Source organism: Malaclemys terrapin, chromosome 10, assembly GCF_027887155.1.
Source record: "Malaclemys terrapin pileata isolate rMalTer1 chromosome 10, rMalTer1.hap1, whole genome shotgun sequence".
In the NCBI taxonomy this organism is placed as follows: domain Eukaryota; kingdom Metazoa; phylum Chordata; order Testudines; family Emydidae; genus Malaclemys; species Malaclemys terrapin.
Window position 1 is genome coordinate 87,914,814 of NC_071514.1, and position 26,464 is coordinate 87,941,277.

General features: G+C 40.8%; 1 protein-coding gene across 4 annotated transcripts in view; it reads left to right on the forward strand.

The window, feature by feature from the left end:
• Positions 1 to 26,464, forward strand: part of UNKL (unk like zinc finger) — a 142,027-nt gene that overhangs the window by 115,344 nt on the left and 219 nt on the right. For 2 of the 4 annotated variants that reach the window (XM_054041504.1, XM_054041506.1), the window contains 5 exons: positions 7,819 to 7,911; positions 12,754 to 12,984; positions 15,377 to 15,579; positions 17,646 to 17,900; positions 21,715 to 26,464. The exon at positions 21,715 to 26,464 is cut by the window's right edge and continues 219 nt beyond it. In XM_054041504.1, the coding sequence (XP_053897479.1) occupies positions 7,819 to 7,911; positions 12,754 to 12,984; positions 15,377 to 15,579; positions 17,646 to 17,900; positions 21,715 to 21,891 (959 nt within the window). In that variant the 3' untranslated portion in view covers positions 21,892 to 26,464. The remainder of the gene's footprint in view (positions 1 to 7,818; positions 7,912 to 12,753; positions 12,985 to 15,376; positions 15,580 to 17,645; positions 17,901 to 21,714) is intronic. The other 2 variants (XM_054041505.1, XM_054041508.1) reach the window with 2 other exon arrangements.

A 26,464-nucleotide genomic window follows, 5' to 3' on the forward strand; every position in this document is an offset into this window, starting at 1 on the left:
TATAACTGGGATTTCTTGTTCAATGCAGAATTTCTGATCTCTGCAGAACCTGTTATGGAACGTCTAAGCTTTACCGGCACTATCTTTGGAAAATAGAAAATTCATTGAAACATGACAATAGGTATGACCTTTCTCGGTGGAGTCCAGACCACTGAGGGACTGTCACCCTTGCCCTGCAACCTTAGGTGCCTTACAATGCCTTTCTAATGTAACTCCCACCTGGGCCGCTCACAAACAGCCTTCCCGTAAGCAAGTCATGCCCTGAGTATCTGTATAGCTGAAGCCTGCCAGCAAACTTCAGTCACACTCTGGCTTCCACCACCCTTAGTTACTACATGCAGAGTGACCCCAACACACTCTCAGTCCCAGATTTTCTCCCCCCAAATGTGTATTCTATAGTGTGCTTGTCCAGCCCTCTCCAAAACAGTTCACATAACAAAGGTCTGTTGTCCCTGTAAGGAAACAATATACATCAACTTGCCATCTTAAATGGAGTTACTCACACAGATTTAGAGAACAAAAAAAGTTTATTTAACGACAAAGAGGTTTCATAGAATCATAGAATATCAGGGTTGGAAGGGACCTCAGGATGTCATCTAGTCCAACCCCAATCCAATCCCCAACTAAATCATCCCAGCTAGGGCTTTGTCAAGCCTGACCATAAAAACCTCTAAAGAAGGATATTCTACCAACTCCTTAAGTAACCCATTCCAGTGCTTCACCATCCTCCTAGTGAAAATTTGTTTTCCTAATATCCAACCTAAACCTCCCCCACTGCAACTTGAGACCATTTCTCCTTGTTCTGTCATCTGGTACCACTGAGAACAGTCTAGATCCATCCTCTTTGGAACACCCTTTCAGGTAGTTGAAAGCAGCTGTCAAATCCCCCCTCATTCTTCTCTTCTACAGACTAAATAATCCCAGTTCCCTCAGCCTCTCCTCATAAGTCATGTGCTCCAGCCCCCTAATCATTTTCGTTGCCCTCCGCTGGATTCTCCAATTTTTCCACACCCTTCTTGTAGTGTGGGGCCCAGAACTGGACACAGTACTCCAGGTGAGGCCTCACCAATGTCGAATAGAGGGGAACGATCACGTTCCTCGATCTGCTGGCAATGCTTCTACTTATACAGCCCAAAATGCCGTTAGCCTTCTTGGCAACAAGGGCACACTGTTGACTCATATCCAGCTTCTCGTCCACTATAACCTCTAGGTCCTTTTCTGCAGAACTGTTGCCTAACCACTCGGTCCCTAGTCTGTAGCAGTGCATGAGATTCTTTCGTCCTAAGTGCAGGACTCTGCACTTGTCCTTGTTGAACCTCATCAGATTTATTTTGGTCCAATCCTCTAATTTGTCTAGATCCCTCCGTATCCTATCCCTGCCCTCCAGCATATCTACCACTTGTCCCAGTTTAGTGTCATCTGCAAACTTGCTGAGGTTGCAATCCACACCATTCCCCAGATCATTAATGAAGCCATTGAACAAAACCGGCCCCAGGACCAACCCTTGGGGCACTCCATTTGATATCGGCTGCCAACTAGACATGGAGCCATTGATCACTACCCATTGAGCCCGAAGATCTAGCCAGTTTTCTATCCACCTTATAGTCCATTCATCCAGCCCATACTTCTTTAACTTGCTGGCAAGAATACTGTGGGTGACCGTATCAAAAGCTTTGCTAAAGTCAAGGAATAACACGTCCACTGCTTTCCCCTCATCCACAGAGCCGATTATCTCATCATAAAAGGCAGTTAGGTTAGTCAGGCATGACTTGCCCTTGGTGAATCCATGCTGACTGTTCCTGATCGCTTTCCTCTCCTCTAAGTGCTTCAAAATTGATACCTTGAGGACTTGCTCCATGATTTTTCCAGGGACTGCGGTGAGGTTGACTGGCCTGTACTTCCCCAGATCCTCCTCCTTCCCTTTTTTAAAAATGGACACTACATTAGCCCTTTTCCAGTCATCCGGGACCTCCCCCAATTGCCATGAGTTTTCAAAGATAATGGCCAATGGCTCTGCAATCACATCCACCAACTCCTTTAGCACCCTCAGATGCAATGCATCTGGCCCCATGGACTTGTGCTCATCCAGCTTTTCTAAATAGTCCTGAACCACTTCTTTCTCCACAGAGGGCTGGTCACCTCCTCCCCATACTGTACTGCCCAGTGCAGTAATCTGGGAGCTGACCTTGTTCGTGAAGAGAGAGGCAAAAAAAACATTGAGTACATTAGTTTTTTCCACATCCTCTGTCACTAGGTTGCCTCCCCCATTCAATAAAGGGCCCACACTTTCCTTGACCACCTTCTTGTTGCTAACATACCTGTAGAAACCCTTCTTGTTACTCTTAACATCCTTTGCTAGCTGCAACTCCAAGTATGATTTGGCCTTCCTGATTTCACTCCTGCATGCCTGAGCAATATTTTTATACTCTTCCCTGGTCATTTGTCCAATTTTCCACTTCTTGTAAGCTTCTTTTTTGTGTTTAAGATCAGCAAGGATTTCACTGTTAAGCCAAGCTGTTTGCCTGCCATATTTACTATTCTTTCTACACATCGGGATGGTTTGTTCCTGCAACCTCAATAAGGGTTCTTCAAAATACAGCCAGCTCTCCTGGACTCCTTTCCCCCTCATGCTATTCTTCGAGGGAATCCTGCCCATCAGGATGAGTTTCAAGTGAGTACAAGTATTAAGGCATTAAAGTCTAGGGCAACTCTTCAGTCGCTAGGCATCTACAAGCTAGGACAAAAAAGAGGGTTCAGTCCCCAATCCAAGCATAGACTGCGCACATCTCAGTACATAGCTCAATGCCACTATGAGCCACAGAGAAAGTAAGGCAAATTCCCCAAGCATAAACCATCTGGCCCACCATCTTCATCATCCCAGCCTCTACAGCCAAACACCAGTTTTGACGGGTGGGTCAAGGCACTGTTAGACCGCTCCGCCCAGCTAATTCAGCAGACCATCGCTTTACATCCATTTGGTCACTGATTGGCAGCATTCCACAGTGCCTGGGAACGCATAATATCAAACTGATGGGTCTTTGAGATCGTTCAAACTGGGTACTCCATCCATTTTACCTCCCTTCCCCATCCCTCTTCATGGACTCTTCTCATGAGAGTTTACTGCAGTAAGAGGTAGATGGTCTTTTCCAATTAGGAGCCATAGAACCGGTACCTCAAAATCTATGAGGCAAAGGGTTCTACTCTCATTATTTCCTAATACTGAAAAGGAAGGGAGGTTGGATACCCATACCAAACCTGAGAACTCTCAATAAGTGTGTCAATGCTCAAAAGTTCAAGATGGTCACCTTATCAACGATCATTCCAGCACTGGAACAGGGAAATAAGTGTCCTGAAGATCAGAGGTTGAAAACCAGTTTTCATATTTTCAGTCCTGTCGACTCTCAGATGATTTCTCAGATTCACTGTGGGCCAAGAACACCACCAACACAGGGTGATTCCCTTCAGCCTATCATCGGCCCTGAGAGTATTTTCCAAGGTCCTCTCAGTGGTGGCCAGTCACCTGCGCTCCAAAGGGATCATGATTTATCCATACCCGGATGACTGCCTCCTCAGAGCCCAATCCCTCCAAGAGGCTCACCAAGTCACCAAAGCTGCAATGCACTTGTTTATGGAACTTGGCCTACAGATCAACACCCAGAAATCAACCCTCACTCCAATACAATGGCTGGAATTAATAGGTGCCAACTTCGACTCGTTACAGCCTAGACCTCTCTTACCTCAACACAGGTTCCTCTCCTTGGTCACGTTCATAGAGACCATTCAGAGCAGCCCGCAAATATCAGTCAGACTCAGTCTCCAACTCTCGAGGCATATGGCAGTGAGCACAGCGGTGATACCACATGCCAGGATTCACATGAAATGCTTTCAAATGTGGTTCAGCTCAGTTTACAGACCAAACAGACACAGACTAGACAAGCCCCTGTCACCACCCACTAGGATCAAAAACTCCATAGACTGGTAGAAGGAGCCAGCCAATGTTTGGAAAGGGATCCTCCTCTTGCAAGCCCCACCGTCGTTACTTCTCACCACTGACACATCACAAATAGGATGGGGCGTGCATCTAAATGGCCTCATAACACAAGGCAGGTGGTCGCCGATGGAGATATCTCTTCACATCAGTCTCCTCAAGCTAGGAGCAGTCAGGATCACCTCTGCTCATTTCCTCTCACTGATCAAAGGATCCATATGAAGATCCTAATGGACAATATAGCCTGTCTGTACTACATTAAGTGATGGGGGAGCCAGATGGGGGAGCCCTCCCTCTCTGTGGAAGCGATGAGGCTATGGAACTGGTTCATCTCCCATGACGTCCTACTGTCTACAGCTTACCTCCCAGGCACACAAAATTCAATAGCGGACAGTCAGTTGCAAATTCCCACACGACCACAAGTGGGAAATAGACCCAACAACACTTCATGACCTATTCAGATGTTGCAGGACACTGTCCACAGATGTGTTCACCACTCACTTGAACAAGAAATGTTCACGCTACTGCTCCAGAGCGGGGATGGGACAGCATTCCGTGGGCGATGCTGTCCTCCTCCCCTGGGATAGGGACCTTCTCTACAACTTTCCTACATTTTACCATGATATTATTAACAGTTAGTTTTTTCAAATGATACCTTACAAAGCATATTTTATACAAAGATTATTACAGTAGTGTGTAGGGTGTAAATATAGGAGTATATTCTGTTACAATAGGCCACCCCAATTAAGCAACTTCTGCTACGTGTATCTTGACTTTGTAAGAACAGTATTGTTCTGTGTTTATGTGAAAGAGATTTTCAAAGGCAAAAATGGGAACGTGGTTCCTAACTGTCATTTGTGCCTTTTGAAAATCTCCCCTGTAACATATTGTATAACTATTTTCTGAAGACTGATATCTTATTTCTTTGTTGCTTCATTCTTTTCAGGTACTCATGTTCCATTGAGATGTTAGCAACAGGTGGACACTTCGAACTGATGTACATGAGGCAACAAGTGATGCATTTTGCCTCAGCTGTCAATAATTAATTTTATTAATATTTAAGAATGTGCCTGAGGTTTTAGAAGTCTTGGTAGATACATTTGTGAAATTCTGCAGGTGTAACAATGCGGCAGAATTTTCTTTTTTTATTATATTTATCTACTTTCTCAGACTGATTTTTTTTGTTTTGTTTTTTAAGGCAAGAAGATAAGACTGTTTTATATGTAAAATGCATTATGTAAAGAAAACATCTGGGATGTGGGGCTCAATAATAGCATAGATTCAGTGTGCTACAGGAAGTCTTTAAATTTCAGCAAAAAGATTACAGAGAATTATGAGAACATAAGTTAGAAATGGAAAAGACCAGCTGGATTATTTCTAGGAGGTCAGTGCAAGATTATTCCGCGCAATCATTTTCTAGTGTTTAGTCTTGCTTATTTTTCAAAGTCTCAAGTGATGGCCTTTTCACGAGATCTGTAGGGAAACTATGTTCCACAACCTAATATTGCTCACTTTCAGAAAATTTTTCTTAATGCTTTGTAATGAATAGAAAAGAACACAAAGGAATTCCTATTTGACAGAAATAAGTAATTTTTTTGCATGTGATAATTCTGTTTTTTTGTTGAGTGATGGTATAATTCATTTCTTTTTGGGGAAATGGTGCACTGAAATTGCTAACTGGGATCCAGTTAATTGAACTATTAAAGTTTATGTTTTTGTGTGTCTTGGGGGACAATAAAATAAGCAGGAAAATATGATCAGAAGTAGTTTAAAACTGATAAAGACTACCCAGGAGCTGGCCTTCTTGATGTTTAAGAGGAAGGGCATTAATGTTATCTGGCATTAGCTTAGATACTACTTGGAAGTTCAAAAAGAGACTCTTAACGATCCGAAGAGGAGTAGAGTCTATCTGCATGGAGTCCAGGGGTAAGTGAGATGAGAAAGGAGGGAGAGAGAAGGAAGCATGAGAGCTTAGATGCTGATTTGAACCTAGAGTTTTTAATCAAGGAAGTTAAGGAAGGACAAGGCTGGACTTTTAGTTTGTGAGATCTTCTAAAATGAATTTTTTGTATAACACTCATTCTGCCTACCCAGTGAGGTCCCATTAGGTGGAATTGTGAAGCTGTGTGATATACTGTTTTAATGTAATCTTTTTTCAGGATTGTGAATAAACTTATTTTTAGCTTGAGACTGCATTGGGGGATAAATTAATTGTGGTGCATTCTCAAAGGAAGACAGCATAATCAAAGGAAAATGTACATTGATGACCAGGGAAATTATTTTAATGGTGAGATCTTTTAGAATCTGGAAAGAAATGTTAGTCACAGTAATTCTGTTTGCCATAGTTCCTTCTCCTCCCTTTGTAGTCAAAGAGACAAAGCACCATGACGATGCTACCTATCAGGAACCAAGGAAGCAAAAGTTTTGCTAATTGTGCTGCGTATGTAAGGCCCCAGACCATCTACGTCCCTCAAGTCAGAGACATCCAAAGCATGAATTTATCTGAGATAAATGAAGTATAGCTGGGGGAAAGAATTCAGGAATAAGATGAGTGGGAAGAGAGACAGCAACCTGATTTTTACAGCTTGATGATTTCCCCTTATTTTATGTCCATCTTTTCCAACTCTACTCACAGAGATACTATAGAACAGGGGTAGTCAATAGGTAGACCTCCAGCCAAATCCAGATCGCCAGACGCTTTTGACTTCTTCGGCTTCAGCCCTGGCCGTTAGAACAGCAGCCGGTGGCCGGAGCAGTAGCCAGCAGTCAGCCCTCGGCAGCAGGGCAGAGACTGTTAGTCTGCCCCCCCTTCCCCCTCCCCGGCTATTTTTAATAAAAAATAGAGACAGGTCATGGGCTTCCATGAATTTATTATCATTATTGTTGTTTTTGTATTATTTTCTCTGGAATCTGGACCTTGGTTATACCTTGACCAAGAAATTTGGACCGTGACAAACAATAATTAATTACCCAGGTATAGAAAAAGCAGTGGATGTAACAAACAATACACTGAAGGGGCAGGCTTCTTTTACTGAGTCATCTGCAATAATTTGAGTGAAGGAACTACTCGTAGAAGTAGAATCCATGGAGACGACTGTCTTGCTGCCTTATGCCCATAAAGTGGATACATCTCTGGAGGAGTGACATTGGACAAACTCCAAGGTTTGGCATCCAACTTCATAGTACACCAAAATGCATTCTCTTTCATCTTACAGTGGAAGGTTTGGTGGTGATGTGAACAAATGCTTTCCCCAACCTCCTGTAGAAATACAGTCCATAAGACTGCACAGTCTGAACTCATCCTCTTCCATTTGGCTTCATTTACATAGACATAAAATAACACAAATTTCAGTTCAAACATTGTCACCGGACTTGGTTGGTCATAGGACTATTCCTCCATCAGGACTGTTCAGCGCCAGAGTACCAGTGCCCCCTCTCATATATTCAGGTGGGGTGACAAATGAACGTATTTAACCCTTTCCCAGCAGGATTAACTACTCTTTTTTTCTCTTTCTTAATTTCTAATCCATAACAGAGTGTCTCTCTCTCTCCCCAACCTCCCCACTTTATGCACTACTTGATTAACATACTAAAAAATTTCTAGTAGATGAGAGGTAAAATCATTGTCTTACAAGAGCCAGGAACTTTCCTTTATTATGTGTCTGTACAGGTCCTACAATGGGGTCCTGTTCTAGGGTCCTCTAGGCATGACTGTAATAGAAATAATAATAATAATAACAGTCCAAATAATATTGTGAAGTTCCAGGAAACATAACAGTTTTATCAATAATTCAGATACATTTTCATTAACATAATATTTTATTTAACAGGTTCTGCTTTAGATCTACATTTTAGTGATATAAATGTTGCATCCTTAGATCAAGAATTAGAAGATCAAGAAAACAGTGACCTTGGATTAACAAGTAAGAACTCAGTTTAAAAAGTTATCCATTTTCATGTATTTATTTAAAGTATTTTCTTCCCAATAAGACTCTTCCGAAGATTTATCTTACAGCTGAGACTCACGTAGCAACTCATAATGTTGTGGACAGCCATACTGTAAACTTTGGCCTTGATCTGGCAATTGACTCTGCCTGCATGGATCCAATTTCAGATTCAGAAACTTTGACTATTATTCTACAATTCTATTTAGTGGGGAAAATTTGAACAAGATTGCTTTAATGAAAACTCGTTTTCCAACTCAGTCCCAAGTTCAGTATCTTTCTCAGGAAAATCAAGACCTTGGCTCCCTTATATTTTAAACTTCCTGTTTGTATTATATGTGCAAGGATTATGAGTTACATTGAGATTCATCAGAGGCAGTGTTCAAAGTAAGCAGGATCTGAACATCTTGATTTTAAAAAAGTTGATTCTGTTTTTCCTTAATGAGTGACTAAAAGGAAACAATGCAAAGAATTAAATGAGTAAAATAATCATATTTGAAAGAAGGAATGACCAGTTTATTTGAAGGCCTGAGTGGCTTTGTTTTACAGTGCTCACTGCCGGCTATCTACATTTTCCTCTACATTATTTGCTTTCCTGCTTAGAACTGAGAATACTTCATCCAGTTGGCCTGTTCTGAGAAAGGAGAGGAAGAGACAACACAGAGGAAGAGCAGTATTGGGGTAGAGAACTTGGGAGGAAGGATGAAGGGGAGAAAAACATTAAGGAAGAAACAGTTTAAAAATGCCACCCTTTCTAGATGAAAGCAGAAAAGGAAGGAGAAAAAGAATGGAAAAATAGGAAGTTAAAAAACTGAGCCATTGTAGTTTTATGAAATATTTAATTTGTCATGCATTTCGAAGCGACACACTGCTAAGAAAATAAGGGTATGTTTTCATAACATCCCCATGGAGCAGTGGGAAACTAAAGCAAAATTAAAATAATTTATTAGTGCATTGATAACCTGGTCCATGCTGGCTCTTTCCTTATAGCACATATGTTCTGTTGACATTTACACCGGGCCTTTCTCAAACTTTTGGTGGTGCGAATACTGAGTTACCAGGGAGACAGGAACATGGAGAGGATCTCTCCTGACCATAATGTGACGGGATCCCCCCGGGGTGCAGCCTGGGACTGTGGGACCGCTGTGCCCCCTTAACACTCTCCAGCTTGGGTCGTCTCTCAGAATGCCTTGCTAGTGACCAGCAGCAAGCCCCTCCAGGCGCTGTGATCACTCAGCACAACAGCATGTGGAGCCCCACAGACAGCTAGATTGCATGAATGCTCCCAGAGCCACTCATGAATCACACAGAGAAAGGCACCAGAGCCAAATCCCTCCACCTCCCAGCACTCTATCTCATGAATATACCATCTTGCACCGCTCAAGATGGGCAGTGCAGATTTATTAATTGGTTCACCACTTCAGCAATGGAAAGTGGTTATACACCAGCCTTTGCAAAACCTGAGATTTGCCACACACTTCATACAAACTCACTGGTAAAGATAAACAGTTAAACAAATGTATTGACTATAAAAGATAGATTGTAAGTGATATTAAGTAAAAGGCAAAAAGTCAGAGTTAGTTACCAAAAGAAATAAAATATAAGCATGCAGTCTAAACTCTTAACCCTGTTAGACTGGGCAACATCTAGATTAAGCAGTTTCTCACCCCACTGGATATTGCAGTCCTTAATATACAGATTTGTTCCTTAAACTTAGGCCAATCTCTTCTGTTGGAGTCTTGGCTTCTTCTCAATGTCTTAGTTGCTTGCAACATAGGTGGGGGCAGGAGAAAAGGCCCAGTATGTGTCCACTCTGTTTTATACCCTCAGTCCATGTGCTTGGAAAACACAAGTCCAGACATGTGTGGGTGGGCCTTGCTGAATCTCTAGGCAAGGCTGAGCAATTCCCCTGGTGTGGCCTCATACAGTTGAGTCATTGCATCATAGCTCCCTTGCCGGACAATGGTTGTTGATGGGTTGATTGATACCCCACCCGGATGTTGGCTACTTTCCTTGCTGTTGCCTCTGGGGAGCTAATGTCTGGCTGATTCCCCAACTTACAGCATGTTTTAGTGACCACCATACAACACAATTCTCGTAACTTCATATGCATTATTGATATACAGATATGGATAGAGAAATGACTTCCAGCAGATCATAACCTTTCCCCTGATACCTTACAAGGCATGCTTTATATGTAAGATTACGATTATAAAAAAATGAGGAATGTGGAGGTTCCAGAACATTCCCCCAAGGTAATGAATGTCACATATACAGAAAGAAAAGGCTTCAGAACCATTAACATTATTATAATTTGCAGAGAGACAGAAGGGTGCTAGGTGCTTTGCACACAGTAAGAAGAATAAATATAATTTAAATAGTCAATGTGCAAGGAAAGTGTGGACGATTAAATGCAATGAAATCAGAATGGTAGAGTGCAGTGACCATTTTTCCTATCAGTTAATTTCATTAATTTTTATTAATTGTAAGAGATGTTTACAATATTTTCTATTATCTATCTTGTTAATACTTATTTGAAGAGGCTTGTTTCTAAGATTTAGCGAAGGGAGGGAACTGCATGGGAGGGTGTATTTTAAGGAAGAGGGGAATAAAACTGAGGTGAGAGTGGAAGGACAGAAAAGCAGCACGTGATATAATGTAATTAGTGTGTGGACTTATGACATCTTGTGCTCTGCCACAGCTTGATTACCAAAATAACTAGTATCTCTTTTAAGTTAGCTCTGGCAACAACTTTGTGTTTAAATTCCAGATTTTACATTCTTTGTATACGGTAATCTGGTTTTATGGATTGTGATTCCTGTTGTGAGAGCAACAAGCAGTACTGGTAGAGTGACTTTCTTCAAAGTTTGGACACGTTATGCTCTTCTGCTTGAGTGATTGTCTCCCCAGTTTTCAGTAAAGAGATACAACAGCAGGCTACTCCTTTGTTTCTGTAAGCACACAGTGTGATGTGTTAGCTGTTACTTTTCTCTACTGTTGTTAGTGGTGTGTCCTCATGGAAACCAGAAAATACATCTGACAGTTTAAATGTGCGGCTTAGAATTTATCTCTGCTGCTGACCATAGTAAAGTCAGATCTGCTGTGAATTACGCTAATGCTATAACTTCGTTAACAGGGATTTGATCTGCTTCCCCATGTCATAAGGACAATTCAATAAGGACAAATGTGAAGTTCTCCACTTAGAAAGCAACAATCAGTTGCACACATACAAAATGAAAAATGACTGCCTAGGATGGAGTGCTGCAGAAAGGGACCTGGGGGTCATAGTGGATCGCAGGCTAAATAGGAGTAAACAGTATAACACTATTGGGCGGGGGAGGGGGGAAGCGAGCAAACCTCATTCTAGGATGAGCAGGAGTGTTGTAAGCAAGACACAAGAAGTAATTCTTCTGCTCTACTCTGCACTGATTAGACCTCAACTGGAGTATTGTGTCCAGTTCTGAGCACCACATTTTAGGAAAGATGTGGACAAATTGGAGAAAGTCCAGAGAAGAGCAACAAAAATGATTAAAGTCCTAGAAAACATGACCTATATGGGAAGACTGAAAAAATTGGGTTTGTTTAGTCTGGGGAAGAGAAGACTGAGATGGGACAAGATAACAGTTTTCAAGTACATAAAATGTTTCAAGTAGGAGGGAGAAAAATTGTTCTCCTTAACATATGACGATAGGACAAGAAGCAATGGGCTTAAATTCCAGCAAGGGCAGTTTAGGTTGGACTTTAGGAAAAACTTCCTAACTGTCAGTATGGTTAAGCACTGGAGTAAATTGCTTAGGGAGGTTGTGGAATCTCTATCATTGGAGATTTTTAAGAGCAGGTTAGACAAACACCTGTCAGGAATGGTCTAGATAATACTTAGTCCTTCCATGAGTGCAGGGAACTGGACTAGACGACCTCTTGAGGTCCCTTCCAGTCCTACGATTCTATGATTCTGTGTCCTTCCCCATATCAATGGTAATACTATACAACCTCCAAAATGAAGGATATTGTAACTAATGAAACCTGCATGGGGGGAAGTCATGTAGATGGATTGCATTTGCCTATGTTGGAGTTTGTCTAGAAAACCTAATTTAACATCCCAACTCTTGCAAAAATGGCATGAGATCTTTAATGGCCACTTGTGGTAAGGGGCTATGTGATTTTTGTCTCACCTGAAAGACAGTGGTTGTCTTTCACCATCATCCTCCAGAAAAAAACACAGTTATTTTGCTGTTTAAGTGGATGCATTTCTGCCCTATGCTCATTTGGTATTTCAGTGCTTTACTTGCGAATGTTCTAACCAAATTCCAACTTGGCCAAATACATTGTGCCTATCTGAACTCTTGTTACTGGTATTCTTCCTTATTTACTGTGGTGAAGTTTTGCTGTCTGCTGTATTCCATGCTAGGGGCAGTTACATCTTTGTGGTGAGTTGTGTGATTCCTGCAAATCCCGTATGTACCTCACATGGAGGCTTGAGTTTTATAATGTTTGTAAAATATTTTGAGATCTTTGTTTGGAGGGCATTCTGGAAATGTGGTGCATTAAGTCTTCCAGTCTTATTCAGATTTTTACTGAAATAATTCGACAAAGGGACAAATTTTCTTTCATCATAGGAACCTCTTATGTGTGTTTGGGAGGTGGGTTGAGTGGCTCTTCAGTGTCCAGTGGGATTGAACATGTATAGTGTCTGCACTTACACATAATACAGGTTGTTTACAAAAGTAAGAGAATTGATTAACCTTTTCCTATGAGGATGGGTTTAGAGAGATCCTACTGTGTTGCTTTGTAACTCAAAAAATGTTTTTTTTCTTTATATAGGTCAAAGGTTACTGGGAAGTTCAGCTCCTGTCAATATTCCAGGTTCTGTTGCTCGTTCCTCATCTTTACATTCATCATCTTCCCTTTCAACCTCTCCACTCAGTTCTCTTTCACAGTCGTTGTCTCAGTCTTTTATTTCATCCACTATGGCTCCTCACCAACAGCAGACTCAGCCTTTGAAATCAGAACATAGTATGTTAGGCACTTCAGCCTCTTCTCATAACTCTTTAGGTAAGTCATGTGAATGGTTAATCCTTTGTGTATAATAGAAAGGGAGTCCATGGCAAGTCAAACAGATTTTGAGCTGAACTCTGTATACCTTTCCTGTGATCTCTCCTCTGGGAGTCAAAGGTTCATTATTGTTATAAATAAGTAATTTATCCTATTCTTTACAAATAGAGTAAGAGATTCATGTCTCAAAGAGCTTCCTATCTAAGGCTATATTAGGGTTACCATTCGTCCGGATTCCCCCGGACATGTCCGGCTTTTTCGAGTTAAAAATAGCGTCCGGGGGGAATTTGTCAATGTCTGGACTTCCCCTCCTCCCCCCGCATACAGAGCGTGCGCGCGGCTTACAAAGCAGCTGGGGCTCCGACAGCCAGAGCCAGAGCCCGAGCCCTTCCTTCACTTCCCCCCTCCTCTCTCCTGAAACTTGACACCACTCCCCTCCGCTCTCTCCCTCCCCCTCCCTCCCTGCATTCTCAGATCGCCGGCCGTTCACCGTCTGGAGCTCTGACCCTGCGCCCCTCCCCCGCTGTTGAGCGCGCTGCTCTGCAGCACAGTAAGGGGGCCGAGGGCCAGAGAAGCAGCAGGGAGGTTCTGGGGTGGGGGGGGTAGTCAAGAGACAGGGAGCAGGGGGGAGGGTTGGATGGGTCAGGAGTTCGGGGGGGGGCTGTCTGGGGGTTGGGGGTGTAAGGTTTTGGGCAGTCAGGGTACAGGTGGGGGGGGTCTCAGGAGGGGGCAGTTAGGGGACAAGGAACAGGGAGGCTTAGGTAGGGTGTGGGGTTCTGGAGGGCAGTTAGGAGCAGGGGTCCCAGGAGGGAGCAGTCAGGGGACAAGGAGCGGGAGGGGGGGTCGGGAGTTTGGGGGGGCCTTTCGGGGGGGGGTGGATAAGGTTTTGGGCAGTCAGGGTACAGGTAGGAGGTAGGGTCGTGGGGGGCAGTTGAGAGGGGTCTTAGGAAGGGGCAGTTAGGGGATAAGGAACAGGGAGGCTTAGGTAGGGGGTGGGGTTCTGGAGGGCAGTTAGGAGCAGGGGTCCCAGGAGGGAGGGGACAGGGAGCAGAGGGGTTTAGATGGGTCAGGAGTTCTGGGGGGGGCTGTCAGGGGGTGCGGGTGTGGATAAGAGTTGGGGCAGTCAGGGGACAGGTAGGGGGTAGGGTCCTAGGGGGCCAGTTAGGATGTGGGGAAGGTCTCAGGAGGGGGCAGTCAGGGGACAAGAGGCAGGGAGGCTTAGGTAGGGGGTGGAGTCCTGGGGGGCAGTCAGGGGACAAGGAGTGGGGGGGAGGGTTGGAGGTTCTGAGGGGGCAGGAAGTGGGAGGGAGTGGAAGGGGCGGGGCTAGGACAGGACGGGGGCGGGGCTAGGACAGGACGGGGGCGGGGCTAGGGCGGGGCTCCTCCGGTCCTCTTTTTTGATTGTTGAAATATGGTAACCCTAGCTATGTCTACACTGGCAATTGAACAACAAAACTTTTGTCTTTTAGAAAGCAACAGAGAGTCCTGTGGCACCTTTAAGACTAACAGGTGTATTGGAGCATAAGCTTTCGTGGGTGAACACCCACTTCGTCAGACGCACGCTCATGTTAGTCTTAAAGGTTAGTCTTAAAGTCTGTTGCTTTTTACAGATCCAGACTAACACGGCTACCCCTCTGATATTTGTCTTTTAGAGGTGTTTAAAAAAGAAACAACCCTGAAAGACAAAAGTTTTGCTGACGACAAGCACCAGTGTGAACAGCGTTTTGTTGGCAGAAGAGCAGACAAACAGCAGCTATACTGCACAACTTTTAGCAGCATGGCTGTAGCAACACAGCTGTGTCGCTAAAAGCTATGTAGTTTAGACATAGTCTAAGGCTAATCAGAAAAGTAAACATAAATCATAGGACAAAGTTCAGGGAAGGGAAAGTGAGGAGAGATTATTGTCAATGGAGGAAGGAACAAAGGATTCCTGGAAATGGTGGGTTTTAAAGAGGGATTTGAAAGAGAAGAGAGGGCACTTGGCACCTTAGTTGGAGAACGTTCTAGCTACAAAAAATAGTGTGAATTACAATCCAGAGCAGAGAATGTGAGAGAGCTGAAGCTGAAAATATGAGATTTTAGGGCAACAACTACTTTTTGGAATAGAAACAGATTCCTAGTCTTCCTGTTCCCATTTCAGGGCTGTGCTTTGTGTGAAAGCAAACAAACAAAAACCCACACACAATGAGGTTGCCGGAATGCTTTAGTACTTTAAAAAAAATCTTTTGCTTAATGCTGCATCTCTGAACATATGTGGAACTGTTATTACATATCTTGCAGCTAAAAAATATAACTGTCTGCTTAGTGCTTTTATCTAATTGTCTAGTTCCCCATGTGGTACATTTTATTAGAGGTGTGCAACATGTTTATTTTTGTGTCCTATGTTTGGCAGGTTTAAATGGTGTTACAGGGAGCATTTGGGACTTCATAACTGGGAGTTTCTCTCCTAGTCCATCCCCAGTATTGAACAGTGGTACTATACCCTCAACAAACTCAAACACCAGTGGAAGTGAATTAGCTCACATTAGACAGGAACTTGATGATGCCAATCGAAAAATAAAACGATGGGAAGATTCTTGGGAACAAGTAAAGCAGGTACAGTAATGATGGTGACACTAAATTAAGGTTTGTTTCCTGAATAACTTCTAATAAAATCACCTTCTTATTGTCTTTATTTTTACCAAGGCATCTTTAATTGTAATTTGAATTTAGGGGTTTTATTCCACTTTACCAAATTTTTAATCCTGAATTCTGGCTTTTCATGTCTAAATTGTGCTGGAGGCATGAAGGAGACTGATCAATAGTAGCCAAGAGAGAGAGCCAACTTGTTACTTCTCTTAAATCATTCTGCTTTTATAGACAGACACAAACAGACAGAATGGCTTTATGGAGCATGTTCAACAATTACCTCTGCTGCTGCTGTTTCAGCAACTGGTGGCATGTCTACCCTCCAATACCTGCTTCAGGATGTCAGTAGCATACAGGAATGAATCATAGAATATCAGGGTTGGAAGGGACCTCAGGAGGTCATCTAGTCCAACCCACTGCTCAAAGTAGGACCAATCCCCAACTAAATTATCCCAGCCAAGGCTTTGTCAAGCCTGACCTTAAAAACCATTAAGGAAGGAGATTCCACCACCTCCTTAGGTAACCCATTCCAGTGCTTCACCACCATCCTAGTGAAAAAGTTTTTCCTAATATCCAACCTAAACCTCCCCCACTGCAACTTGAGACCATTACTCCTTGTTCTGTCATCTGGTACTACTGAGAACAGTCTAGATCCATCCTCTTTGGAACATCCTTTCAGGTAGTTGAAAGCAGCAATCAAATCCCCCCCCTCCTCCTTCTCTTCTGCAGACTAAATAATCCCAGTTCCCTCAGCCTCTCCTCATAAATCATGTGCTCCAGCCCCCTAATCATTTTTGTTGCCCTCCACTGGACTCTTTCCAATTTTTCCACATCCTTCTTGTAGTGTGGGGCCCAAAACTGGACACAGTACTCCAGATGAGGCCTCACCAATGCCAAATAGAGGGGAACGATCATGTCCCTCAATCTGCTGGCAATGCTTCTACTTATACAGCCCAAAATGCCGTTAGCCTTCTTGGCAACAAGGGCACACCGTTGACTCATATCCAGCTTCTCGTCCACTGTAACCCCTAGGTCCTTTTCTGCAGAACTGCTGCCTAGCTGCTCGGTCCCTAGACTGTAGCATTGCATGGGATTCTTCCGTCCTAAGTGCAGGACTCTGCACTTGTCCTTGTTGAACCTTATCAGATTTCTTTTGGCCCAATCCTCTAATTTGTCTAGGTCCCTCTGTATCCTATTCCTACCCTCCAGCGTATCTACCACTCCTCCCAGTTTAGTGTCAGATTGGAGTGAGATTGAACACAACTAGTACATGGCTCGGGCTATGGGGCATACCCTGTTTCCCCGAAAATAAGACATCCTCCGAAAATAAGGCCTACTTACAGTTTTGCCTCTCGTTGTAATATAAGGCATCCCCCCGATAATAAGACCTCCCCGATAATAAGGCATCCACCGATAATAAGGCATTTTTCATTTCTGAAAAATAAGACATCCCCTGAAAATAAGACCTAGCGCATCTTTGGGAGCAAAAATTAATATAAGACACTGTCTTATTTTCGGGGAAACAGGGTAGCTGGACATTTTAGCACTCAGGATGCTAGTGTCAACATCTGCCTGGCTTCTGCACGGGTGCATTTGGGGGTGGGTAGTAAAGGGCTTTTTCTGTTCTTTTCCATCTCCTGGCATATTTGCACTGGACACAACAGTTCTAACTTTTTCTGCTGTTGAAAGATAATAAATAGTTTTACTATACTGTATTTTGAGGTTTTTATTGTCTTTTGCCATCAAATTATGAACTGAATAATTCCTATTTTTATTTATATAGCTCCATAAATGTGCATAGAGACTTATAGACAAGTAGATATGGCATTCTTGCTTAACATCTAAGTTAAGACAAAAAGCAAAGGGAAGTGATAAACAATGGGTGGCGGGAGTAAGGGAAAGTGATGGGGACAGTAAGATCATATTGTAGCTGAAGGTAAGTATTGCATGTATCTTGAGGGCTTTTATAGTTACGCCTGTGTTTTTAGTTTACAAAATATTTTTATAACTTTCTGCAAATGTTTTTGTCCCAGGCATGTGATGCATGGCAGAAAGAGGCCCAAGAGGCAAAGGAACGTGCTAAAGTGGCAGATGCTGACAAAAAACTAGCTCTTCGGAAAAAAGAAGACTTAGAAAATAAATTTAAAAAGCTGCAGGAACAATTTGATATGTGTCTGTCCACTACAGTACTCCATATGAAAAGCTATGGCGATATAAAAAAGATACCATTACCAAAGCTTCATTCTTTACAAAACCAACTGCGTTTAGATTTAGAAACAGTAGATGGGGTAAGTGTGTCTGTACTGTGGATATTGTTAGTTAAAATAGGCAGTTTAACAGTATTATATAAGATTCTGATTCAGAGTTTCATTTCAAACTGATATAATGTTAAATCTAAATACCATTTTGGTCTGAAATATGCCATAGTTTGAATTTCCCCAATAAATATTTTTTATTTTGGTGCTCAGCTGTGACAAGAGCGGCAAGCAACTTCAGATACCTTTCAGTGAGAAAAAACAGATTAAAACATGCTTTTAACTACAATGCACTAAAGATAAGCTATGTAAATAAAGAGCTTTAAATATCTGGAGAGTGTGTAGTGAAGTCTCCTATTTAGAAACTGACATCTCTGCATGCAGACTAGGGTGGAAGAGGTGAGGTGGGCAGCTAGCAATGGTAAAGTAAATATAAATTTTAAAACAGGAAATTGCTTTCCTTTCAAGTGGTGTATTATTATCTCCGAGGTTAGTTTAGTTCATTTCTGACCTCTCGTGGTATGATCTCATAATTGATCATGGATACAAAATTAGAGGCTAATTTTTTTAAAGTTGGCCTCTATATGTAATCTGAAATTTAGCAATATGAAGATGGCCTAATCACAGATGACAATTACATTTTAAAGATGCAGTCTTTCTTCTGCAAGTCTGTGGTGACCTTCTACATGTCTGAGAAAACAGAACATAGCAACCTTTTTTTCAGACTGCTGTAACCAATTTTTCGTTTTCTACCATGTAACTAAAGAAGACTATTAAAGTTTCTGGATGAAATTCTCGGCTGAACAGAGGATATGGCAGCCAGAACACAATTTCAGACTTCCACTTAAAAAATTCTAAAGAAAATCTGAACAAAAGTTATATATATTTTTATGCCCTTTGACCTCTCTAACACTGAAATTTCTGAAGAACATGAATAAGAATTAGCCACTGTCTTCATGAATGACGGCTCAAAAATCTGACAATAAAAGAAAATGTACTGGATATGGAGACGTAACCAGGCAAATTGTTTGAAACTATTGTAAAGAACAAAATTATCAGACACATAGATAAACATGACATGGGGAAGAGTCAGTACAACTTTTGGTGAGGTATGATTTTCCTTTACAATATATTAGAATTTTTTGAGGGTGTTGACAAGCGTGATTCAGTCTGTACTTGGACCTGTGCTGTTCATTGTATTCATAAATGATCTGGCAAACAGGATGAACAGTAAGGCGGCAAAATTTGCAGACAATACAAAATTACTCAAAATAGTTAAGTCCAAAGCTAACAGTGAAGTGTTGCAAAGGGATCTCACTAAACTGAGTAACTGGGCGACAAAATGGCAGGTGAAATTCAGTGTTGATAAGTGCAAAGTATTGCACATTGGAAACATAATCACAACTACGCATACAAAATGATGGGGTCTAAATTAGCTATTACCACTCAAGAAAGAGATCTTGGAGTCATCATGGATAGTTCTTTAAAAGCATCTGCTCATTGTGCAGCAGCAGTCAAAAAAAAAAAAAGCTAACAATGTTAGGAACGGGATAGATAATAAGTAAGGGTACAATTCTGTCACAGAGGTTACCTGGATTCCATGACTTTCTGGGATCTCCGTGACTTCTTTGCAGTGGCAGAGCTGGAGCAGCTGTCAGCCCCGTGGCAGCCAGAGCAGCGTCTGAAGGAGCGGATGGGATTGGGTCAGCCCCCTTGGGGCTGGAGCAGCTGCTGGAGGTCAGCCCCCGGCAGCACTCCAACTGTTAGTCCCTCCTCCCACTAGGTATTTTTAGTAAAAGTCACAGACAGGTTGTGGGCTTCTGTGAATTTTTGTTTATTGTCCGTAACCTGTCCCTGACTTTTTTATTAAAAATACATGTGACAGAATCTTAATCTTTATAATAAGACAGAAAATATCATAATGCCATTATATAAATTCATGGTATTCTGGAATACGGTCAGCAGTGCTGGTTGCCCCATCCCAAAAAAGATGTATGAGAACTGGAAAAAGGTACGGAGAAGGGCAACAAAAACAGTTATGGATATGGAACAGCTTCCATAGGAGGAAAGATTAAAAAGACTGGACTTGTTCATCTTGGAAAAGAAATGACTTAGTGGGGATATGATAGAGGTCTATAAAATCACAAATGGTATTGAGAAAGTGAATAAGGAAGTGTTTATTTACCCTTTCGTGTAACACAAGAATTAGGGGTCACCTGATTAAATTAATAGGCAGTGGACTTAAAACCAACATTATTCCCTGTCAACCTGTGGAACTCATTCCATGGGCTGTTGTGAAGGCCAAAAGCATAACTGGATTCAAAAATTTATTGAAGATGGGTCCATAAATGGCTGTTAGCCAACATGGACAGTAATGCAACTCTATGCTCCAAATGTCCCTAAACCTCCAATTGCCAGAGGCTGGGTCTGGATGACAGGAGATGGATCACTCGAAATTTCCCTGCTCTTTTCATTACCTCTGAAGCAGCTGGCACATGCCACTATCAGAGACAGGGTAGATGGGCCTTTGGTATGACCAGTATGGCCATTCTTATGTTCTTAACCAAACACTAGCAAGGAGAAGACCAGATCAGCAAAACAAACTAGTGCTAGTAAAAAGGGGATAAGAAGGGTTTTGTTTACTTTGGGAACTTGTTTTGATGGCCTTGTATCAGACATCAGTGGAACCAGAGTTTCCAGAGAGCTTTGAGGAAGAAGAGGGTTATTCTTATAGACTACTCTCTCTGGATTAGCAGTACTTAATAATTGAGAACAAAAGATTATAAACACAGTGGCTTATAAGCACACTCTTCACCAAGTTCAGCCTCACAGCTCATCTTCTTTGGATGATGATCTACAACTGGTAAAGTGAGAGGGAAGACAGTTGGAGTTACATAGAACAATTAGGTCAAAGATTTATTTTTTTATCCTTCTGCTGTGACAAACATTTATTTGCCAACATAATAGCTTCCCCAAAGTCTTGAATAGCAGATTTGTATTGTGTTGTGTATCTGGGAGGTCTCCATTCTGACTGATGCAAATTACATGCATTGTGAGGAAATTTGTCAGATTGAATTGTTGATATTCACAGTGGCAGACCAGTCTCTCAAAAGGACAAATGCTCAGTCTTCTCAGTTTTAGAGCTTGTCTTCATGTACAGCAATACAGTGTTAAGTATCAGAGGGGTAGCCGTGTTAGTCTGAATCTGTAAAAAGCAACAGAGGGTCCTGTGGCACCTTTAAGACTAACAGAAGTATTGGGAGCATAAGCTTTCGTGGGTAAGAACCTCACTTCTTGCATCTGAAGAAGTGAGGTTCTTACCCACAAAAGCTTATGCTCCCAATACTTCTGTTAGCAATACAGTGGTGCAGCTGTGCCACTCTAGCACTTTAGTGAAGATGCTCCTATGCCAAAGGGAGAGCTTCTCTCGTCAGCGTAGTTAATCCAAGTCCCCAGTAGGGACTTGGGGTGGTTAGGTCAGTATAACTATGTTGCTCAGGGCTGTGGATTTTTTGCACCCTTGAGCGACGTAGTAATACCGATATAAGTCTGTAGTGTAGACCTGGCCTGAGTTTCGGTTGGTATTATCCAGGTTTTGGTTGTGCTGGGAAAAATTTGAGCCACAGCTTGTTTTGCACTTGTGTCCTTTCTGAACACATTATTGCTTTATAGGCATTCTCAGTTCTGTTTACCATGTTCTGGTGCTTGAACTAGCTATTAATTGTACCAACAGAAAATTCTTAAGTGTTATTGAAGTAAGAATTTATCATCAAATAATATGGATACAGTAATCACTGTGAGACATTACACATTGGAATTTTTATTGAGAGCAATTTTCTTTCTACAGGTAATTTTCCAACTTCATTCAAAGAAGTGTGTTGTATGCCAAGAACATGACCGTAGTGTAATCCTGCAGCCATGTCAACATTATGTACTTTGTGAACACTGTGCAGCTAAACAACAGGAATGTCCTTACTGCAAGACGAAAAAAAGAAATGGTGACGAAAAGTCATGGTACTTATAATCATGTTAATTAACTAAATATATTGTATGTTCTGGTATTTTATATAAGAATTATATCTGTAGTAATTAATCCATTTACTAGTGCTAGGCTGATCTCCATTTTAACCTTATAAGATATTTTAGTTGTTTTTACTATAGGAAATGTGGTTTGGCTGCCTTTACATATTGAATTCTATTCATGAAGTTCTAAAGTTCCGTGGTTATTTCTTTCCCCACCTGGCCTTTTCAGTTTTCCACTCATATTCCTGGTGCACAAGCTACTCAGGTTCACTTACAGCATAATCACTTCTTACAGGTATGTACTTGCAATGCATGAATGGGGGATTTATGTCCGTGCCTCCCATTAGCATTAATGTAAGACACTCATGTAAATACAATACTTGTTGATGGGAGGACCTTACCCCTCACCATGTTTATGGTGTGCTGTAATCCTTTGCCAGTATTTCTGAATCAGTCTAACACTACTGTTTACTTGGTTATTTGAAGAAATTTGATTCCTGTAAAAGCACTTTGCTAACTGTTTTTTGTTAGAGATTGTTATAAATTGCTTAACCTGCTTTCTAGGTTTTAATATTTATTTTTTTAATATTTAGTATGAAGCTTTGTGTGTGTACTGTGAACTTAAAATATTTATATCAGTTTTACTGTTAAATCATATTATGATAGTATAGTATAGTTAAATTTCATTTTTGGCTTTAGTAGTTACTAAATGAACAGTTACGAGAACTTGCCTAGAATTTTTACAGTTTAAGTCAACTGCAGACTAATAGTATTTATAAGTATACTAGCAGAGAGTGACATTGAAAGAGATACATATGCGTAAATATTCAAATACTTTTTTTTTATTTTGTGAAACAAACCAGTTTTCTTAAACAACTGTGTATTTGCATATTGCCCCAAGTTGGATTTTTGTAGTCTTAATGAAAGCAATTGTATAACTCCTAATCTGTGTGATTACCTATCATGAATTGATATAATCCATAGCCACTTTTACCAAGTGCCTGTGCCTTGCACCCAATAAAATTGCAAAATACGTGAAGGAAACAGTTTGCAAACAATTTATACCACCTAATTCTGTACAGGACAATTGGATGATAATTAAAATTCTCAACTTTCTGTAATAGAATTTCAAAATAATATCTTGCCATGGACGAAAGATACTAGGTTTTGTTTTTACATAAATAAATACAATACACCTTTTGGGTTTAGCGCTAAAATTATTTAAATATTTTATCAGACAATGGTGCTTTGTTGTAATGATTTTTAAAAAAAAAGTTGTTGTCCATATTTAATGCTGATGATTAGGAGTATGCAGTTTAGGAGAAGTTAATTATTGTATCTTAACACTGTATCTTGTTACTTTCCTTAAAGTTAACTATTCTTGTAGGGAAGAGTTACCTGTGGTGTTACTTCTCTTTCCTATTAAATACAGGTATGACACAGTACAGCTTACATTCAAATGACCTACCACTGTGTTACATAATGTGTATATTCCTATTAATTAATACATTAATGAACAAGAAGTGCATTCATATGACCAGCAAAGAGTTTAATTATTTCTGAAGTTTGTTCAGATGCATTGCAATAGAAACAAGATATATACTAAATTGTATTTATGATCTTGAAAAATATCTTTTGAGATTTGTATCAGTGTTAAAGAATTCAGAGCCCAATCCAAAGCCCCTTAAAGTCAATGTGCTTTCATTGATTTATGCGGACTTTGGACTAGGCCTTGAGTTAGCAGAAACAAGCACATATGATTACATTTATTGTAATAATAAAATCTACAGAATAATCACTACCTTGTTCTATCAAACTGTGAGAACATGGAGATCTTTTGAGAATGACGGAGGGAAGATAAAACCCATGATGGATTTACATTTGGAACAGGAGCTCTTAAAAAGTAATTTACAAACACAATAGTCTGAAGATAATTGTAGAACATTTTTAAACAGGTTTTAAGGTTGAGTTTCATAATACGGTCTGATGCATTTTTCACATAATTTTTAACATTTTCTCTCAACATTGTATATTGAAATACTTTATTACTATAATTTCATTTTCAGCAATATATTTCTCTCTCCTGAAAGATGATTTTCTGTTATCATAGAAGTAGAACCAGTTTAGATTTTTTTTAAGTGGTACTTTGAATCACTAAGCTTTGCTGTGAGTATTAATGGACTTCTACACTTGTGGAGTCTTTGCCAAAGACTTTTTTTGAACATTAACAACGTTTTGGACTAAAATAAAGTGAGTAGGTAAGAATTTTTATCAGTGACCAAATTAGAAAGTGGTGTATTATAGGAATAAATTATTGTAAATGTTTTAAAACATGCAATTGATATCAGACAGTGGTTTATTACATCCATTATAGAATGTGCAACAACATTCTCTAGCTCTTTGCTAACATAGTTAATTAATATTCTTAGCAGATTTTAGTGAAATAAATCCAAATTAGATTGAAATGTGGCCATACGTGTCAATGTTCAGTTCATTACTTAAGAAATTTTGAAATATTTTTGTGCTACAGTAACTCCTCACTTAACGTTGTAGTTGTGTTCCTGAAAAATGCAACTTTAAGTGAAATGATGTTGAACGAATCTAATTTTCCCAAAAGATTTAATGTAAATGCAGGAGGTTAGATTCCAAGGAAATTTTTTGGGGGCAGACAAAAGGAATTATATACTGTACAGTACTGTACTGTACTGTGGTTGGGAAGTCCCCCGGCTTATCCCACACAGGCACAGCCCGCTGCAGGCAAGGACGCTAGGAAGCACCTTCGCAGCAGCAGCTGTAGCTTACCCAGAGAAGAACAGGTGCCGACTTTGCTGGGAATACTCCAGGCCCGCCTCTTCCTGTCCCCGCTCCACTCCAGGCCCACCTCTTCCCACCCCTACTCCAACTCCGCTCTGGAGCACACCGCATCCCCGCTCCTTCCCATCCCCCCACCGAAAGTCCTAGGACTTTCTGGGAGGGAGGGGGAGAAACGGAGACACAACGCATCCCCGCTCCCCCCCTCCCTCCCAGCGCTTCATGCTTAGGACTTTCTGAGGGGGGAGGAGGAGTGGAGACGCAGCGCTTCCCCACTCCTGCCCCTCCCTCCCAGAAAGTCTTAAGTGCCCCCAAACAGCTGTTTGGTGGTGGGGGAAGCGCTGGGAGGGAGGGGGAGGAGGCAGAGAAGAGGAACTTGTGCAATGCTCCCTTGTAAAGTCGCTGCTCTTCCAGCCAAACAACGTTATAAGGGAGCATTGCACAACTTTAAATGAGCATGTTCCCTAATTGAGCAGCGACGTAACTTTGAAACAATGTTAAGCGGGACGACATTAAGTGAGAAGTTACTGTACTCTTGTCACAGTTTATAGTTCTTTATATACATTACTGTGCATTTGTGTATCATCCTAGGACCTTTTCTTTGGTCTTTTCTTTTTGTAATAATAGGAGGTTTTTTAAATCTCTAGCTGATACTTTTCAATTTACAAATGAGTTTTAACAGCAAGGGCAAAGTAAATTGTCACATTAACGTGCACAGTTTGCACATACTGTCTTTTTAGATTAAATCAACTAATTATTGGGGGGAATTCAATTTTTTAGCATTTGTTTGTTACATAATTAAAGTTGAGAATTATTACATCGCTGTGTATTGTTGTGGGGAAAAAAACGTAAATATATCCTGGAAGCAGCTGAGTTGGCTTTTGGACAGATCTAAATTTGAGTCTTGAAGGAAAAAGATAGACCAAAGAAATGTTACCTATGAGTGAAATTCCCAGAGTGAACAGCGTGTTGCTTGTTACCTTGTGGAAATATTGTTAGGTAGTCACATGAACTACATGTAGCATTCACATAAAAAATGCTATAATTATTTTCCAGTAAGACAATTCCCTGAGGAATTATAAGCAAGGTCTTATTAACTTTTTACAGATTAACTTCAGTTACTTAAAAATTAAGAATTATTGGATACGCTTTTTTACAGTGATACTTTTAAATCCAGGATAATGAAATATATGCAGCATAAATTAGCAGTTGTACTTTAATGAAAAAATATTACAAGGGGAATATTTACATTTGTGAAGTTTTGTCCTGGTGATACAAACACTATGTAGATGCACTAAAAATATATTTGAGTAAGAATATAATAATGTAATTTGTTAGATGAGCAAATTATATAAAGGTAAAATACACTCATTAGTTAGTTTCATTCTAGTATTTGAAAACAGTTTGACCAAGTTATCATGTAAATTTATGTAAAAGTATAATACTTTTATGTGAATGCCATTAACTTTTCATAATGGCCTGGGGTGTAGTAGATGAAAATTACAGTTTCTCAGGGTTTAAAGTCAAGAACTGTAATTTAACAGAACGTTTGCTAAATTCAGATAGATCCCAAGCTGCATCTTATGGGTTTGTTATTTAGTCTTTTTTGAATAGCAGATTATTAAAAACATCTGTTTTGTTATTGCTATTCAGAATATCCTAGTGTTAAATATTAATAGTAATATTATTACTGTCACAATATATTTGTGTAACTGTGGTCAGCAAAAGACCTTAAATGGTTGTGGAATTTTCACTTGTATTAA